The sequence below is a fragment of the Lactuca sativa genome, chromosome 5, assembly GCF_002870075.4.
Source record: "Lactuca sativa cultivar Salinas chromosome 5, Lsat_Salinas_v11, whole genome shotgun sequence".
Classification (NCBI taxonomy): Eukaryota; Viridiplantae; Streptophyta; class Magnoliopsida; order Asterales; family Asteraceae; genus Lactuca; species Lactuca sativa.
The window spans coordinates 216,342,998-216,362,734 of NC_056627.2; the positions used below are offsets into that span (position 1 = coordinate 216,342,998).

The 19,737-nt window shown below is 37.6% G+C and overlaps 1 protein-coding gene, 1 long non-coding RNA gene and 1 pseudogene across 2 annotated transcripts; 1 reads left to right on the plus strand and 2 right to left on the minus strand.

Annotated features, from left to right (window-relative positions):
* The first annotated feature begins 5,294 nt into the window (after positions 1-5,294).
* Positions 5,295-5,789, plus strand: LOC111895054 (secreted RxLR effector protein 161-like). The gene has a single exon (XM_023891174.1). It carries the CDS (start codon positions 5,295-5,297, stop codon positions 5,787-5,789), a length of 495 nt encoding a protein of 164 aa, XP_023746942.1.
* Positions 5,790-11,546: 5,757 nt separating this feature from the next.
* On the minus strand, positions 11,547-14,511 carry LOC111894917 (serine/threonine-protein kinase WNK8-like; annotated as a pseudogene).
* On the minus strand, positions 14,512-16,720 carry LOC111894925 (uncharacterized). The gene is made up of 3 exons (XR_002851368.2): positions 14,948-16,720; positions 14,762-14,858; positions 14,512-14,681 (listed from the first exon to the last, which is right to left on the minus strand). It is a non-coding gene; the product is annotated as an uncharacterized LOC111894925 (long non-coding RNA).
* Between the last annotated feature and the right edge of the window lie 3,017 nt (positions 16,721-19,737).

The window sequence follows — 19,737 nt, forward strand, 5'->3', positions numbered from 1 at the left end:
CACATGAAGGTGCAGTGACTAAAGAAACGAACGTGGTTTCAAGCATGGGTTCTTTGGCCCTAATTTCCAAAGGAAAGAATGCAACGGAAGAAGAAGAAGATTTAGATCTCTCTGAATTTGATCTGACCAATGAAAAATATGATTTGATGGTTTCAAACCCAAAGAATTTCATTCAGAGAAAGTTTCCCAACAATAAGAACTGAAAATGGCAAGGAAACTACAGTTCAGAAAAGGCAAAGGAGGAACTGAAGATTACTCCCCAACAACAAGAACCGAAGAAGGAAAGCAAGATGTCAAGCGACTCAGGATTTAACTGTCACTTCTGTGGAGGCAAAAACCACTTTGCAATGGACTGTGTGTTGAGGAAGATGTCAAAGCAGAATGATGGTGCAGATGATGATGCATACTACCTGCAAAAGCTATAAGAGATTAAGAAGAAGAAATTTGCTGTAAATACCACTATGAATGCTCTTATTGTGCAGGAAAATGTTGCAGATGATGAATTTGGTGGTGTTGAAGTCTAAGCTACTGATTCAAAGGATGAAGAAGTGAGAAATCCTACACATGGCAGGGCATTTGTGGCGAAAGAAGAGGAGTATGCGGCTGAAGGAAAGTGTTTGAGGTGATAGTTGGAGTGTCACAAATGTGGGGTTACACCACTGATGGGGGTCTGGATGAAGCGAAGGAATGAGAGGACAGATGCTTCGTTGCCAAACCTGTAGGTGAACAGATCAATGAATGTGACACGTTTATCAAGTAGGTACAATCTATTCTCGAATCATTAAAAATCCATGTCATAAACTTTGAAATGGAATTGAACGGATTAAAAACTAAATTTTCTAGTTTAAGTGGTAGCTTAACCTAAAATCGCCTCACAAATTCTATCCTAACTGATCAACTCAACAGGGTGTCTTTAAAGAGTGAGGAGAGCATGGATTGAGCAAAAGGAGAAAGAGTTAAATAGAATTAAGGATGAGACAATTTATTTGCAAATGGATAATTAGAAGCTTTTAAAACAGAGAAATGTTTTTTGTTTAATTGCTAAACTTTTATATTCCAATTTCACTCGGTTGCATCTAGATTGTGAAATAGGCAGGAAAATTCAAAGTATGATTCTTCCCTTCCTTGAATTAAAGGAGGATAAAATTGATGATGATGTTTATGATTGTGAAGTTGTTGTCTCGTCTGATGAAGTCTCTCCTGGCCATAAAATTGGTCTTGACAAAATTGAATCTTTTATCCAGTCCAAAGACCACAAGGACATGCTTAAGAATTTATTGGACGGAAATGATAAACTGAAACTTAAAAACGAAACTATGCAGAAATTTGACTCGTTAAATGCCAAGTTATGTTCAGAAACAAAAATTAATGTTCAAAATACTTTTGAATTTGATGTGGATGATGATATGAGTGAAATATCTGTTGAAGATGAGGTAGATTGTTCGGAATTTGTAAAGAGCGAACCCGAATCTACCAAAAATCTCATTTTCTGAAAACTTGGTTGAATTCGCTCGTTTGTCCCAAAATAAGTCCAAGGTTATGAAAGAAAAGGAAGTGGTGTATCGGAAAGTTCAAAACCATGCCAAATCAAGTTTATGTAGTTACCGACGTTTCACAGAAGCAAACAGCCGAACTCACAACATTAGTAAACGAAGATAATGCTGAAAGATGTGATAATTTTTTCTGGTCGGCAAAAATAGACAATGCCGATGAAACGGTCAGTCTTTCTGAGAGAATATCATGGAGGGTTAAAGGCAGATATGTCGCAGAACCACTCAACAAGCCTACACGCTTTGATATGCCAACAACCAGGGGCACCAAAAAGATTCCAAATGAATCAGTCAAGCCTACAAGCGAATCTTCCTCATTAAAGAGCAAAACTCATAATGAAAGATTGAAACCAAATGTTAACATCCATAAAAATACCAAACCAGTGTCTGAAAAGAAAAAACAACGTAACAGAAGATACAAGAAAAATCTCACCAAAAGGAAACAGTTTTGGCAATCCCAAAAACCCAAACTACGTTCGATCAGACAAAATTTCAACTGCTAAGGATAAAGGAGTATCAAAAAATCAATCTACTACTTGTACTCAATGCTATTCATGTAGTCAAGCAAACCGAAAGGGAAGTTTCGATCTCCAAAATAGAAGCATAAGAAACCAAAAGAGCGGTTTCAGTTCTCAACCCAACAACCAAAAGGAAAGTTTCGGTTCTTCATCTACAAACGAAAGCACCTGAAAGCAAGGTTTCGCTTCTAAAACCCACACCTCTCACTCAAAGCACACATCTAAAAAGGATGTGAAGGAAAAAGGAAAATCGTCGTAGGAGACAAAAAGAAGATGGATTCTAACCTAAGAAAACAAAATCAAAAGTTAGAAAACAATAAAAAGCCAATTCCTAAGCCTAAGGTTGAAGAGTCGAAAAATAATAACATTAAAGTTTTTACAATCAAAAGAAAAGATGAAACAACCCTAATAAAACGAACTTACTTGGTTGAATCTTCTATTGTTGTACCCTGTTCTGTAAAAGGCTCACATGGACCCAAGAAACTTTGGGTTCCTAAATCTGTTTGATTTTTGCAGGTTATACATGACGAGCAGTTCGATGACGAATGGTACATTGATAGTGGCTGCTCACGTCACATGACAGGGAGAAGGGAAGAGCTTTGGGAGTTTCGTGCTCTGAAGGATGGTGGGTGTGTTAAGTATGGTAACAATTCCTTCGGCACAATAAAAGGCTATGGGATGATCACAAATGGAGATTTCTCCATCAGAAAGGTGGCATATGTTGAAGGCTTGCAACATAATCTAATCAGTGTTTCGCAACTAGTGGTGGGAACTGGACTGATGCTTTCGTTTGATGATGAAGGGTCAGAAATAATAGACAAGAAGACCAAGACTTTTCAGCTGAAATCTCAAAGAAAAGGAGAAATGAATATGTTGAACCTCAATCCAATACGAGGAAAGCCATCTATATGTCTACTAACGAAAGCGCATCCTTACAAAAGTTGGCTATGGCACCGAAGGCTCTTGCACCTCAACTTCAATGACATCAACATGCTAGTTCTTGGTGATCATGTGCGAGGACTTCCACTTCTCATGTTGGATAAGGAACACTTATGTGCCGCCTGTGAAATGGGAAAGCAAAGTAGAAAAAGTCATCCAACGAACGTAAACACGAAAGTTATGGAACCTTTAGAACTTCTACACATCGACCTTTGCGGTCCTTCTGCTATTGAAAGCGTTTGTGGTAACAAGTATATACTAGTAATTGTGGATGACTTTTCTCGTTTCACTTGGGTGATCTTTCTTAGATAGAAATTAGATGAAACTGCAAAGCTCAAGGATTTTATCAAACATATTGAAGTTCAACTGCGAAAGCTAGTTCGCAACGTTCGAAGTGACAATGGGCTTGAATTCAAAAACCAAGCGTTTGATGAATTTCTTGCTGAAAAGGGAGTATCCCACAATTTCTCCATTCCTTATACTCCACAACATACTGGGGTCGTTGAAAGGCGAAATCGCTCGTTGTGTGAAGCAGCCCAAACCATGCTCAGTTTCGCATCGTTACCCTTGTATTTATAGGATGTTGCTATTGCCACTACTTGCTACACCCAGAACCGGTCGTTACTTAATAAGCATTTCACAATAACTCCTTATGAGATTCTAAACAACCGTAAGCCTAAAATCAATTTTTTCCATGTTCTTGGTTCAAGATGCTTCATCTTCAATTCTAAAGAGAATCGAAACTAGTTTGATGTGAAAGCAGATGAAGGAATCTTTCTTGGGTATTCGCTGTCTTCAAAAGCCTTCAGGGTTCTAAAAAAACGCTCCAAGAAAATCGAAGAAACGTATTACGTGACGTTTGATGATAACTACGTGAAGAAACTCACGTCCAACAAAGAACCAATGAATGAAATCTTTCCTCAAACTAGTCAAGTAACGATTCCTATCCCCAACTTATTTCAAGACTATGTGAAGCTGTTTGATGAACCCGAGTCTTCTATTGTCTCTGAAGTGAAAGCAGTTGACAACGAAGTAGACAATCTAAATAAGGTTAATGACGAAGCTGCTAAAGTCATGGAAAGTGAACCTTCAAGTTCAAGTGGACCTCCAGTATTAGCTATCTCTAGAAAGACAAGTGAATTTTCCCATTCTACTTTCCAGGGGGAGAATTTATCAACCACTACACCGAATGAACGTCCAATCGAGGGGGAGAATTATGAGCCTGAAGCAGAAATTGTTTCATCATTTGAGGGAGAGAATGTTAATACAAAATATGAAGATGATGATACACAATCAAAATTCCAAGAAGAAGTAAATGATGAACTGGATCCCTCCTATGATCCAAAATTCCCTCCCCTTATCAAATGGATGAAAGATCATCCAAAAACTCAAATCATTGGTGAATCAGCAGAAAGCCTTCTCACACGTTCTCAACTGAAAGCGAAACAAACTGCATTATTCTCTCAAGTGGAGTTTTGCATGTTTAATTTGTTTGTCTCCAAAGTTGAACCAAAGACTGTTAAAACTGCACCCGATCACTCAGATTGCGTACAGGCAATGCAAGATGAACTCAATGAATTTGAGCGAAACAAAGTATGGAGACTGATTCCTACACCAAAGGATGCATCTGTGGTTGGATTAAAGTGGGTGTTCAAAAACAAGATGGAAAAAGAAGGGAATGTAATTCGAAACAAAGCTAGACTGGTAGTCAAAGGTTATTTCCAGGAAGAACGAATTGACTACAAAGAGACCTTCGCACCTGTTACTAGATTAGAATCAGTTCGCATCTTCTTGGCTTATGCAGCATACAAAAACTTTGAATTTTTTCAAATGGATGTGAAGTGTGCATTCTTAAATGGCGAATTGGAAGAGACTGTTTACATGGAACAACAACCTGGGTTCGTAAATGAATAATATCCCAACCAATGTTACATTGTTGACAAAGTGGTTTATGGTTTAAAGAAAGCTCCAAGAGCCTGGTATGAAACTCTTACTCTTTTTCTTAAAATATCCAAATTCAAGCAAGGTTCGGTTGACCCAACCTTCTTTCGTAAGAAAGAGGGTGACCACTTGATGATTGTCCAAATTTATGTTGATGACATCATCTTCGGATCTACAAATCCCAACCTAACAACTGAGTTCCAAAAGTTGATGGAAACTAAATTTGAGATGAGTTCAATGGGTCCAATTAACTTTTTTTCTTGGATTAAACATTAGACAAGGACCGGAAGCAATTTTCATTAATCAGGAGGCTTAAACAAAAACTTTGATTGCTAAGTTTGGAATGATGGGAGAGTCAAAAGTGAAGGTACCCATGGCGTTTGGCACGAATTTACCACCTTCTCTGGAAAAACCAGCAGCTGACATGACCCTCTATCGCCAAATGATAGGGTCTTTGATGCATTTAAGAGCTAGTCGACCATACATTATGTTTTCTATTTGTTATTGTGCAAGGTTTCAAGCTAATCCATGCGAACCTCACATGATGGCTGTAAAGAATATTTTTCGATATCTAAAACGAACCTCATCTCTTGGTTTATGGTACACTGCGAAATCAGGATTCTTCGTACAAGCATTTTCAGATGTTGATTTAGGAGGTTGCAGTTTAGATCGAAAAAGCACAACTGGCGAATGTCAACTTCTAGATGGCAAGCTGTTGAGTTGGCAATCTAAGAAACAAACATGCGTTTCGTTGTCAACAGCTGAGGCTGAATACATTGTTGCAGTTCGTGCACATCACAAGTCATTTGGATTCAAAGCAAACTTCATGACTATGGCTTAAATACGAAAAGAATTCCACTCTATGGTGGCTCTGAAAGTGCTATTCGGATATGTCACAACCCAGTGCAACACTCAAAAAACGAAACACATAGCACTGAGGTATCAATTTATCAAGGATCATGTGGAAGATGGCAACATTGAGATTCATTTCGTAAGATCCACTGATCAATTGGCTGATATATTCACCAAGGCCCTACCTGAAGCAACATTTAATAGAATCCTTCAAGGGTTGGTAATGATGGAAGTTGATTCAGTACCAAATCCATTATCACATTCATAAAACCATCATTTTGAATCAATGCGAACGTTCGCAGTAATTCACAGGGATCCGTTCATTCGTGGTTTGGTATTTCAAATATCCTTATGTATATTTTGAGTATATTTTCTTATGGCTATGTTTAATTTACTTATCTTCTCTTCGTTTTCAAAATTGTTCAGTACTGCGAATCGGTACGATTGTTTGCAGCCTTTCGCAGTCAACTGTTCATTTATTGTCATTTCATTGCGAATCGGTGCGAACGTTCGCAACCTTTCGTAGTCCTCGTTTTCCTATCACTTTGTTTTTTTATTTTCATAAACTCTTCAAAAACCAATTTTTTTTTCTTTTACTATTTTACAAAAACAAAAAAAAACACAAAAATAATTTTATCTTCTATTCATTTTTCTTTGCATGTCAAGATCATAAACAAAGATGTTTGCATTGTATATCAACTTTTGTGATGAGGCAGGTATAACTCCTTTCTCCTATGAATTAGCTAAGTGTCCCTAGAAGCATGTTGTTGTATGTTGACCTAAGTCTCAACGACTCGACTGTGAACCTTAATGAATTTTATATCACCAATCAATTCTTCCCAATCAGGCTGCGAATTCACATCAATCATGAGCTACCTTACTCTTCTCACATTGAGTTGAGAGTTATGCAAACTTCTGTGTTAATGATCTTAGTTTCGTTCTACCATGAACTGAGTGAAACCCAAAATTCAATTCTCATAATGAATTGACGTTGAACAATCACATGCTCTAGCTTTCACCCGAGAATTAACGAAACCACTCTCTTGGGAAGTACTAGGAAATCTTTTTTTTTTTTTTTTTTGCGTGATCTTTATGAAATTTTCTGTTACCAAGAAATTTCTACCAAAAAGATCCGGTTTGATTTTTTTTTGAGATTCCAATTTTATATCAAATCATTTACAATTAATTCCAAACCTACTCGTTCAACTGACTACACTGGTCACCCGAGTACCTTTTCCAACTTTCGCACTTATGTCAAGTTCGTAGTTTGGTCAATGGATAAACCACCTTTACCAGCCTTATATAAAAGATGTCTTTCAGTGTTTCTCATTAAACAATTGATCGTATTCAACACGAAACCAAATAAATACTTTTTAGTCTCTCTTGACTATGAAGGAAGAGATCTTTGCCTGGGATCAAAAGTTTTATGTCATCTATATGGCATCACAACATCGCACTGATAAACCATGATTTATTTCTTTTTCTTTGAAACTCTTGCACGAAGATCCATATGATTTTCAAAAGTCTTGTTCGTGGTTCTCTTTAACTTTCAGGTTCACAGTCATGTGCACTCAACGTAATTTCCTTACTGCGAAAGAAGATAGGCTGACATGACAATTTTTTTTAAAAAGGATCAGAATTCAAATAGGCGTGTGAAAAGTTGAAACGCCCGCTATACTTACGCCGCGTGATGCATGCCTCTGACTTGTCATGGTAGTCAAATCGCGCTTTTTCAGGCGACAATTCAGTTCTCGATGCTATCTCTCCGGATTTCTCTCACCAAATCAAATCGTATAAAATATTTTTTACGGTTCATTATTTCCTTACCACTCTCAAAACACTCTCAAGGATTTTTGGCGATATAAAGGCTTTCTATTGTTCATCTTCTTCAGCATTTCATCAATGGCGGCTTCCTCTGAAAATCAATCAGTCCAAGATCAAACTTTTCATTCTACTCTTGTTACATTCAAGCAACAACAGAACCTGATAATCGATTTGAATCCGGTCAAGTATGATGCCTTCCTCCTTCCCTTGATTGAGTTTCTGAAGTACTCTCCTCTCACGATTGCTATGACTCAAGTCGAGAATGCCCCTCTCTCGATTATCACCGAAGCTTATACCACTGCCAACTACGTCAAGGATGAGCAAAGAATTTATTTTGACATCCACAATCAAACCACTTCAAACTCCAATACCCGTTTCCGCAATTTGCTAGGGCTTCCACAGTCTGAGAATCTGATCAATTCAGAAACGACCTCCATTGCAGCTATCCAGTAAATGTTCTACCAAATAGGATACAAGGAGCCACTCACAGCTGTATCCAAGTTCAAGAAACCCCATCTTCCACTAATTTGGAATTCTCTTTTCACCATTCTATTTAAGTCCATTTCTTAAAGAGTCACAGGAAGTGACTGTGCAAGCAAACTCTTTATGGGACTGATGTATGGGCTCTACATTGGGGAAAACATTGACTATGGTTCACTTCTTTGGGCTCAATTAATCCAGATCACTAATTGTGTAACTAGTCATTGTAAGATATCCTGTGCGAGGTTTTGGTAAGTGGTGGTCAACAAGGCTATTAAGCAGCTCAAGATTACCGTGATGACTGATGCGTTGATGGCTTCCATTGCAACATTCCACACAACATGGATTATCATGGCATACCGATCAAAGTTTGATTTTGTTGGTTCGATCCCGGAGGCAATGTTTCGTGATGTTCCTCCATCAAATAAGATTCTCGAAGGACATCGTACTCTCACTCCTTCAGGACCTCGTCCACTCACTGACGAATTTCAAGCCATTTTGGTTGATGCTGACAAACCCAAGAAAGGGGGCAATGGTTCTAAGAAACCTGCCAAGAATGATTTTGTGAAAGAAGGACCGTCAGGTGCTACGAAACCTCCATCTTAGAAGCGAAAAGGCTCCTACAACTTCTACTGCTGCTCCCAAGTGAAGAAATCAACATGCAAGAAGGAGAAAGTCTCCCACTCCAATTCCATCTCAAAGTGAAGACGACGACTCCTATTCTGAGACTGAGTCCAAGATTCGCATTGAGGAGGATCCCGTAGTTCACAATGAGGATGATGAACCTATTCACACTGAAGAGCATGAACAAGTTCGCACTGAGTGTGAGGTAACTCCACCCATTAATGATTATGTGTCTTCTCCTCCTCCCTCACCAAAAACAACTACTTATGTACCAATAACCATTGCTCCGCTCCTAGTTGTATCATCCCAACCATCCACAACCATTTCTGTTTCCATCCCCATTTTCACCGATTCTACGATTCCACCTCAAACCTCTGCAACTCCTGAGTGTTCACTCAACGTATCTGATACGGGGGCTAACACTTCAGGTTTTTCAACCCATGTTACCCCACCCATCTCTCCCATTCGTACTGACGGTCCAGAGATGTTTTTTTGGAAAAGATGACGATGAAGATTTAGATGCTTTCTCTTTCAGTCCTTATGAAATAAGGGTTGATACTGATGATGATGTATCTATTTCAAAAGCAGTGTTCAAGTCTATCCATGAGAAGCTTGACGGTCCAGAGATGCATAATGAAGTTGTGGATATGCCAAGTCAATATTGGTTGGATCCTATTGCTTCCTTTGAGGTTCAGAACTCACAGGATTCGCAGTTCGACCTTCCCATCACTCTGAAGGCATTCAGGTTTCGTGCTTTCATAAAGGTTGCAAGTGTTCCTCTCTCTGATAGCACTGGTGATCAAATGTTGTTTGCTTTTTACTTGAAACATATGAAGCCTTAGTTGGAGACATGGAGTGGGAGAAAAATTGTAGTTGTGAAGGTAACTGGGTCGATCGAGACTGAAAGCTTCCCTAATGCGAAGTTTAAAGTTGCGAGAGGATCTCCTCGACAAGCCTGCGAATTTACTCTCGCAGATTTGCCATGCTTGAACCCCAATGACTGGATGGTGATTTACAATATCTTGTTGCGAGAGAAGGAGAAGTACGAACCGGTGTTTTCCCATATTCAGATTATGATCAAGTCCTACATTCAGGAAGTTGGGACGATGGATGTGGAAATTGTTGTGGTTCTAAGACAAAAACCAAGTGTTGTTCCAAAAGAAGCTGTGAAAGATTTCTAAAGTCGAAACATGGGAAGATCTATAAGGAAGGATGGTTTGTAGTTTACACTATGTGAGATCGTCCAAGTGCTGATCGACACAAGTTATACTTTCATCTTGAAGACAAGCACCTGTTTTCTACTTCTTGTTTGGAGTTTAATCTGGAGCTTGTTGCGAAGTATAAGGGCAACAATAAAGATGATGTGAAGTGTTTCACTGATGTGATCACTTCGTATATTCATGTTCGCAAGCTGTTGCTGAGTTTCATTCCTAAAGTCTATGAAGTGTAGAAGCGAATTACGAATTAACATGGCCATGGTTTTACTTAACGCAAAGGGGGAGAATGTAGAAGATATTATGTTGCGTTATGGGCCTATGTTATTTATTATATTTTTTATTCACCGGTCGGGCCTATCCAACCGTGTTTGTTATTATAGGGTTTGGTATATAAGGTGCATGCATACATTCTTATCATGAACGCTTTTCTTAATTATCTCATTTATTGTTCTGTAAACCCTAGCGCACCTCTACAGTGGAAGTTCTTAATCGAGCTCTACTGAGGTGTGACTATATTTTAATCATTCGACATATAGATTGATTCATTGATTGTTCTTGAGTTTATTGTTTTTTTTATTTATTTGCCTTTTTAAGAACTATCAATCTAAAGAGTTTTTACCTCATCGGCATTTAGGAAAACCATTTCTAAATGGGAATGTAATGTGCACCTTGAAGATCGTCTAGATGAAGATGTTTATAAGAACTGCCTTTATATCTTATCTTCTTTTCAAAGAATCATAGCGGATGTTATTAAGTTTCGGGTTGACGATGTAGTTTTCTGGGTAAGAATTAAAGAAGTTGTTAGGAAATCAGATGATACTTGTCAAGACTCATAATAAATCTGATGCCACTTGCCAAGTTATGATGACCCTTGTTAGGAAGTAAATCCAAGTTCTCAAATAGATATTACAAGTACAATTCAATAGAGATTTTTCCTACTCGCTAAGGATACAAAAGACACACCAGATGACTCAGCATACAACCATATTTATAGTGAAGGGATCATACCTAAAACCCTAAATGGGCCAAGCCTATTGGCCCATAGGCCCACGAATTTTATCAACCTATCACAAGCCACCATGCAGTATCTTCTAGAACATTTATCCATGCCATACATCACATGTGCATCAACCACTAATAGAAAACAGCCTTTTACGACGCTCATTGCGCGTCGTAAAAGGCTCAGACGACGCACAAATGCGCGTCAAGGAAGGCCCTATCATAAAGAGAGACGACGCGCTTTTGTGCTTCGTCTATAGACGACGCGCATTTACGACACGCATTTACGACACGCATTTACGACACGCGTTTACGACACGCAATGCGTATCAAGGAAGGCCCTGTCATAAACGAAGACAACACGCATCCGCGTGTCGTAACCTTATGACGCGTGTGTTAATGACACGCAATGCGTATCAAGAAAGCCCCTGTCAAGAAAGGCCATGTCATAAATGAAGATGACACACATTTTTGCGTATCATAATTTTAAATGTTTAAAAAAAATATTATTTATAGATTTACTAATTTTCAAATTAAATAATACATTAAAAATCTCATAATACAAAATAAAATACCATAAATAACAAAGATATTTCATTTCACTAATATGTCAAATACAAATAATTATTCCAAAAGTGAGTAAATGTTATAAAAAAAATGAACTCATTTATATACAATTGCATCATCTAGCTTACTATGTGCGAACAACTCTCTGTGTGTTTACTTTTGCTTGAGTCTCGTTTCCTCCAAAGCTTGTAGCCATGCCAAAATTGATATCTTGAGTCTGGTTACAAGAACCAAAATCACCTTCAACCACCCAATTAAACTCTAATGTTGGTAGATTGAGAGTTCCAGAATCAATTTTACATCCATCACCTTCAACCAAACGCATCACCATTTTCCCTGAAAGAGATCCTTTCAAGCAGCTTGTCCAGTAGATTTTATATGCATCAACAACATAAACACAGCCCTAGGAACATCCAATAAAGTCAAGATCACTTTGATTCATCCAAATCAATCAATCGCTTAATTTCTTTTATTATCTTAATAATTTATTAGAAAAAAATGTTAATTAAAAAGCTACTCACCACATGGGTCAGCAATCCGCAAGGTCCAAGAAACCGAATTGTCATCATTCTTTATCCCTGTCAACCTGAACTCGTTTTGCTGATGAATCCTCTTGAATTCAGCAACTCCATTTTTGGTGTTTAACATACAGATTGATCAATCTCCATGAAATTCAACGATCTTGGTGTTGCCTCTTTTAGAAAAGGATCTTCTAGAAGCTTTCCAGCAGATGATCTTTTAGTTGTTGGAACCAAACATTTTTCTATGAATGCCTTCAATTCAGAATCACCCACTTTGCTAAGAGAACCCGGTTTAATCCTCTGTAGTTTTTTTTAGAATAAACAATCTTTTAAGTTATTTGATTCCATTAATAAAGCTACCATTTCCAAAACTTGCTGAGGTTACTTTCTTATAGATTTGAGCTGGATTTTTGCATTTGCTATAAGGATACTCAAATGTCACCATTTCCAACAAATACATACCAAAAGAATATACGTCAACAAGTTCATTGTATTCCTCTTCATAAAGCTATGGTGCCATGAATTCAGGTGTTCCTAGTGAAAAAAAACAACATTAATTTCATACTACAGTTGAAGAACATGTTTTGTTTTTAGTTAGTCTTACCAATAACAGTCTTGGCAGTTGGTTGCTGCATGACAGTTGCCAATCCAAGATCACCAATCTTGATTTCTCCATTGTTCCCATTCACAAATATTTTGTCACATTTCAAATCCCTGTGAATCACGGGTGGATTTTGACTGTGAAGGTAGTGAAGACCATTTAGAATTTGTCTTGCCCACTTCTTGATCGCTTTCAAATCAACCATTTTATGTTTCTTCTAATATCTAATAAATGCAAATTAAGAGTCGAGTAAAATATATGATTTATTACATTAATTATATATATATATATATATATATATATATATATATATATATATATATATGATATCAAATCTATGATTTCTTACTGTCCAAGGCTTCCGGATGTGAAGAGGTCAGTTATCATATTTACATTTTTCTTCTTCTTATGATCAACCCACGAATCAAAGAACTTGATGATGTTATTGTGTTTTAATGATCTAAGAAGATGAACTTCTGAATATAATTTTTCCATGTCTTGTGGTGACTGCATCATAGCATCAATCCTCATATGATTCGAGGACCTCCAGTTTCAAAAGTTAAACCATCAGTCGATATAAGTTAACTACAAAAGTGAAAAGACAAAACTAACCTTCAGCAAGTTAAAAATAAACAGGAATGATAATAACTTAGTTGGATTTCCTTGATTATCAAAAGCTTTTGAAACTGGAGGTCCTCAAACCTCAACTTCATTTGCCACTTGCTTAGAGCATAGATTCTCAACACTAATCTGCAAGTTAAATTATTGTATTAACAAATTAAAAAAAATGCTTCTAAAACTAAAATATTTTTATAAAAGGAAAACAAACAAAATAATAAAAGGAAACCATACCACAAGTCTCCTGGGGGTGCCAAATACAGAAATTTCACCATGAGTCAACCTTTGTTTTCCAAGTAATTGGACAATTAGATCTTTGAGCTGAAACAAATAGATAATGAAACAATAATTTGAAATGAATAGTAAAGTAAAAGTTAAATAAAAAAAAGGCATTTCATATTACAAGAAACACTTGAAGACTATAATAGTCAAGAATTTTACTTTTAAAAGAGTTGTTGCTACCCAATTTTGTCTGATCTACCTTGTGAAGGTTGAATCAAAGCTTCACTAACAAAGGATAAACCCAAATCAGCAAGCCCATGGTTCTCTTGCCTTGCAATTTCAGTTTTCTTACGTGTTTCACAACCATTTTCTGAAACTTAACATTAATTAATTGAAAAATGACAACACAACAAATCCATGTCTGTCACTAAAGACATAGTGTATATATATGCCTAATCTTGTAGTGACCAAGAGTGTGAACTTTTAACAATTCTAAAATATCTTTTTAACTAAGATAAATACTTAAAAAAAACTCATCAACACAATTTGAGGTTGGTACAAATAAATCATATAGCTCCTATTTTGGATGCTCTTTGTGATAAATGTTCAAAAAATGACTTTAACCCTAAAAATAGTGCTTATAATTTAATGTTGTTTCACAAACTTCATTGTTTGCTGAAGTTTCTAAACACAAACTCATCCTGAGACTTAGATATGTATTTTTCTGGAACCAACCCATTAGAGAATTAGAAGCATTACTTCCATATAAAAAGAGGCTCAACAAATATACCTGAGAGAAGTTGGAAGAGAGCATATTAGTAATCATTTCTTCAATCTTGTTTTCTTCTTGTTGCTGGACATCAAAAAGTTTATTGCTAGGCTTTGCAAAATCAAACATATCAGGTAAGTAAAGAATCCTAGTTTACTTATAAATAATGCAATAATGAAGTAACATACCCAAGTGTATGAAGACTTCAGAAACTTCAGGATGCTAATTCTGAATCTGGTAACGAACACTTTCACCAATGTGTCTGCGTCCCCGTAAAAGTGTAGAATTTTGTATCAATGTCAAACCAAAGTATACCACAACAAACATGTTAGATTATCTAGTTAGTCAACTTGCCTCCACTCTTTTGACTTGTAACAATGTCTTTCTGATTGGGTCCAAATGATGAGATGGTATTGCAGCATCCACGATCTCCATAATACTGGACAAACAATTCGATTCTTATAAATACTACTAGTAATATAGTTTCCATTTTCTTTTATATCCAAGAGTAAAAATTACCTCTGGTAACCAGTTTCAAGTCCAACCCTTAGTATCATGCCTGAGACAACAAGACCAGCAAGGGGATCAAGAAACCTCACCCCAAGAATAGATCCACCTGAATCATGAATGAATGAATACCCATTTTCATATGTTAAATCAAGTGCTTAATGTTTCTTATCAACCCCTATAAGAGAAACAATTCACCATTTAGGTCAGGAGTCTCCATTTATGCTTCTTGACCAACAATTTTGTAACCTGACCATCAATCCATGCTTTGTCTGGTTCTTTAACACAGAAACAAGATCATACTATGATATTCACTGAAGTGCTCTGTTGTACGTAAAGTCATAGACAAATTTTAATTCTATGTAATATTTTTAACATATATCAATAGTATACGTAAGTAACCATATGCACATAAGGATGAATTGATTGATTGATTGATGGAAATATAAATAAATGAATGTAGGTGTGTGTAAAGGTTTGCCTGTTAAGCTCCATAACAACATAGATACACTATTTTGGTAATATTCACCACTTGATTCAATATCTTCATCATCTAAATCCTTTTCATTAATCCCAATCGTATCATCTACTACAGGTTTATCCAACTCAGATAACATATCCAACCCTTTCTTCCTGTAATTAATCAAGTCCTTATAGTTATAATACAATGAAACTTCCCTTTGTGTTTTGCAATCGGACATGCATACACCAAATTTCCTCTTTTATACCCTTAAGAGCCACATAAATGGTCTTACAATTCAATGAAAGATAGAAAATCTCAGGGTGCCTTGTAAAGATTCGTCTAAAACCCTAACAATTCTTTTCTCCATTTAACTCACTTTATCAAGATTTTAAGAAGAGGCAGGCAAAAATATGACTAAAATTACAACGTTGGCTATCTATAGAGGGTGAAGGATTAACAAGAAACTCGACTAAATCTTCAAAAGCTTCCAAGTTTTGTATGAAATTAATGAGTGAAACTTGGAGATGCCGAATTTTCATAGCTTTGTTCCAGAGGATTAAGAGAGATACAAGACAGAGAAAGCCCTAAAAGAAATTGTAGAAGATTTCAATTCAATATTGATATGGCGATGTTGGGATGAGAGAGGAGAAAAGACAACACAATCGAGATTTATATAGGTAAATGGAAATAATCTCACCTGGACATCAGGAATCACTCTAACTTCAGCATTCACATTGTCGGTTCCTATTTCAACCTGCTTCAGAAGGTGGTGATGGACTTACAAATAGCGATGAGTGGTTGTCGTGTGGCTGCAGATGTAATGGTGGTAAAGGGGGATTTATGGAGAACATACGAGAAATCTATTGGAGAATTGGATGGAACTGAATTCGAAGCCATAATCGCCAAAATCAATGAGTCTTTTAGTAGATGGTGATAAAGAAGAAGACCAATCGGAAGGACCGATGAAAGAAACAACGCCTAGGTAGAAGGATGACTGGAAAAAGGCGTGCGAGCATCTTCATGTTTCTTCTCTTTTCATCTCTGTCTCAGAAGGAGGCTAGGGCTTGAAATTTCTTGATCTTAGAGTGACACTAGAGCAAAGATCTGATGAAACGATTAACAAGTAAGGTCAGGAGAAAGAAAGTGTGTGATGCGAGGGGAAACCGGGTAGAGCAAAGAATAAATCCGGCAATGACAAGCATGTTGTTGCCTTTATGGATGCCAACAACCAGAAAGAGAAAGTGGTGGCGGTCGGAGTACGATCGAAAGAAGCAGCGGTAGTCATCGCCGATTACGGAGTCGATCCAACTGTCGATTTCATCAGATGCACTCCAAACTCTTAAAGATGATGGGGTTCGATGCTGGTGGTCGCGGTTAGGGCTTCCAAATGGAAAGGGATAGAGAGTGCAGAGGTAGAGGAATACGGGCTGCTTCAAAAGGATTGATAGCCTCACAATTCTATTAGGGTTCATTGGAGAAGAAGGAGATATATGGCGAGGTGTTTAATTTTTTGGGATTTCATTTCCCGGCTATTAAAATATGGAGAACGCGCCCTTCCTAAAAAAATATAAAACGACACCCTTAGAAGACACCCTTTTTTCGTTAGATGCCCTCAGTGTTTTTCTTTTCTTTTTTTTAGACACTAATTTAAGGGCACGCAAAAATGCGTGACCTCTATCCTTCAATTTTTGGAAACCTGACATTATTTTTATGGAGACACAAAAATGCGCATTGTAAATCTGCAAGTTTCATTGTTTGCGCGTCATTAAAGGGTATTTTTCCTGTAGTGAATGACACACATGATGGAGAACCATGATCCATTGTGGATCATCATGACGCATAGGTGGCACATCATGAACACTACTGGCCCAACATCCATCATGGTGGCACAATATGGTGTATCCCTTGAGCATCAGCAACTTCTAAGCATCCTTGAATAATCTTGACCATCATAGAGGACTTAATTGCATATGTGGCTCATCAAGAAAACTAAATGGCACACATTGCACCCAGGATGGCACATCTCGCATGATGATGGCCCATATAGTGAAAGGATGGTGCAACATCCTTCAAGCATGGTGCAACTTCATTATAAGTGGCTCAACTTCCTTCCAAGGTGTTGCGAGATCTTCCAGGTTGATGAAATTTCTTCCACTTTGGTGCAACATCTACCGCAACGGAACAACATGATCCAAAGTGGTGCAACATGTACGCCAATGGCACAAAATGTTTGCTAATTGGCCCAATACCTAATTAAATGTCACAACTATGCATCATGTTTCTCCATTCCACTCCCAAGTGCTTCAAACCTCTTCTAAAGATCCATGCCCCCTATTTAAACGACCTATTATTTTGGCACTTCATCCATTCTTTTGGAAGATGATTCATTCTCTTCTCAGATGAACCAATCCTTTTTTACATGTTCCATGAACCCCAAGTGCTTTATTAAGTTCCAAGTTCTCCATTGAAGTCAAATTCTCCATGAGAATGCTCCAAATGCTTAAGTCGCATTTAACAATCTCCACCTTGACTTGAACATCCTCTATACTCCACCTTAGAAAAAAAACTTCCTCACCCTTCCTGTCATAAAGCGCCAAAGGCGCATACCTCCTGTGAACATCAACCAAGTCCAAGTAAAGCATAAAATTCACACCAGGCAACGAAATTTCCACCATGTGTTATAGATTCTCCTTGGCACCAGACTTTTGAATGCATAACCTATAATCGAACATGATAGTTTTCTTCGCCTTGAATTAGCAATATCACTTTAATATGATTCTTGACCATATAAGATCCTTCATCTTCTTCTGCTTCTTCAAAGTACAAAAAATCACTAAATTAGCACCAAACACCACCATGAAGAAGTAGGTTTAGAATTTATGAGATTTAGAGAGATGGAGGCTGAGAAATGAACCCTATAACTGAGTTTAGGGTTCTTAAATATGAAGCAAACCCTAAAAGATCATGGTTTTGGGCTGCAACAGCTTTCACATCGTGAGTCCTTACGTTTCACGGTTTGAGAATGGTCCAATATGAGATTTCTCACATTTTGATTTTCACATCGTGACCACCCAATGGTCACGTCGTGACACTCGAGTTTCCGCAAAAATCAACATTTCTACTCCTTGGAACCCTGAATTGATCCATCCTAGAAAACGGGTGTTACAACTCTCCCCTACTTAAATTGGATTTCGCCCATGTAATCTTCCCTAATCAATCATTCTTACTCGAGCGATCGCCACCCCGGATACCTGTACCAGCAAACAAAAAACACAAGAATTTTCAAACCATGAGTGCACGCCAAACCTCAATAGAAACCTCCCGATGTTCAAAAGTCCATCCACTAATCGGGAAAGAAAACCAACACATCACAACCAACCAATTTCAGAAAAGTTGTCTCCCACGCTCATCACTTAGATTCCATAGACATGTTTGTATCCCTGTTAGACAAGGCCTCCCTCAGCATCAACCATGTTGTCCAAAACATAAAGGTATAAACCAATAAAAAACCATTCCCAACTTACGTTGTCCCACTAATAGAAGAAGACAATAATTAACTACTAACTGTAGGTATTGCAAAGCTCGCTTAGTGCCCTCAGATCGAGATGGAACAAGCGAGACCTAAACTAGTCCACAGATCTCCCTACCATGGTTCAAAACATTACCTTATGCCATGGAGAAAATCAAACAGAACAACAATGGATCAGCCATCCCCGATCGAAAAAGTTAGAGATCACAACTGGGGTCTTTAACTACAAACTTCGGCTTATTGACAAGTCTTCGCTAATGATCTGCCCTTATAAGTGCAACCATGAGCAAAACCAAAATTCTTGCAACCCTCAAGCTCCTAGAACAACAGAAGTATACCATCATTTGTAATAACATTCAAGGTCTTATAATAAACCACACCACCGGCCCCTTGCTATTCCTAACCAGCAACCTACTAACCATATCCCTTTCTAAACAACTATGGGTTATCAGCAATCCTGGGACTTTCAGCAGTCCTAGAGTTATCAGCAACTCCGAAAAATACTCACAATAACAATTAGCTACTAAGACTCAACTATTATAGCATGCACACCATAATGACATAGGGAGAGATTTCACACAATATTTCATAAAAAACGAACACAAGTCCAACATAAAACTCAAGCATTGAGTTATCAACAACCACCATGACCTTCCCAGTAATTCAACACTCTGCAACTGCCTAACTCAATCTTCTGGTCACCGAGATACCAGTGACGACGCTATACTGCCCAAATACCCGCCAAAGCCGTACAATTAACGAGTGTACATCCAGGTCGTTGCTACTCAATTGTCGACCTCATTCACAAAAACAAACACCATTATGGCTCACATGATGACACGACATCATCCAGCCTTTAGGATTAGAAGATCACAACTCCTCACCGTTCATGCCATCACCCACCAAAAACATGAATACTAATGGCCTGCATCCAATGGACTATGGACATACTGGCATCATTCAACTATAGAAACCCAATCAACATCTCACTCAACA

What these genes read in the sequence shown, in the direction of transcription:
- LOC111895054 (XM_023891174.1), top strand. Translation starts at nt 5,295, where the DNA reads ATGGGAGAGTCAAAAGTGAAGGTACCCATGGCGTTTGGCACGAATTTA.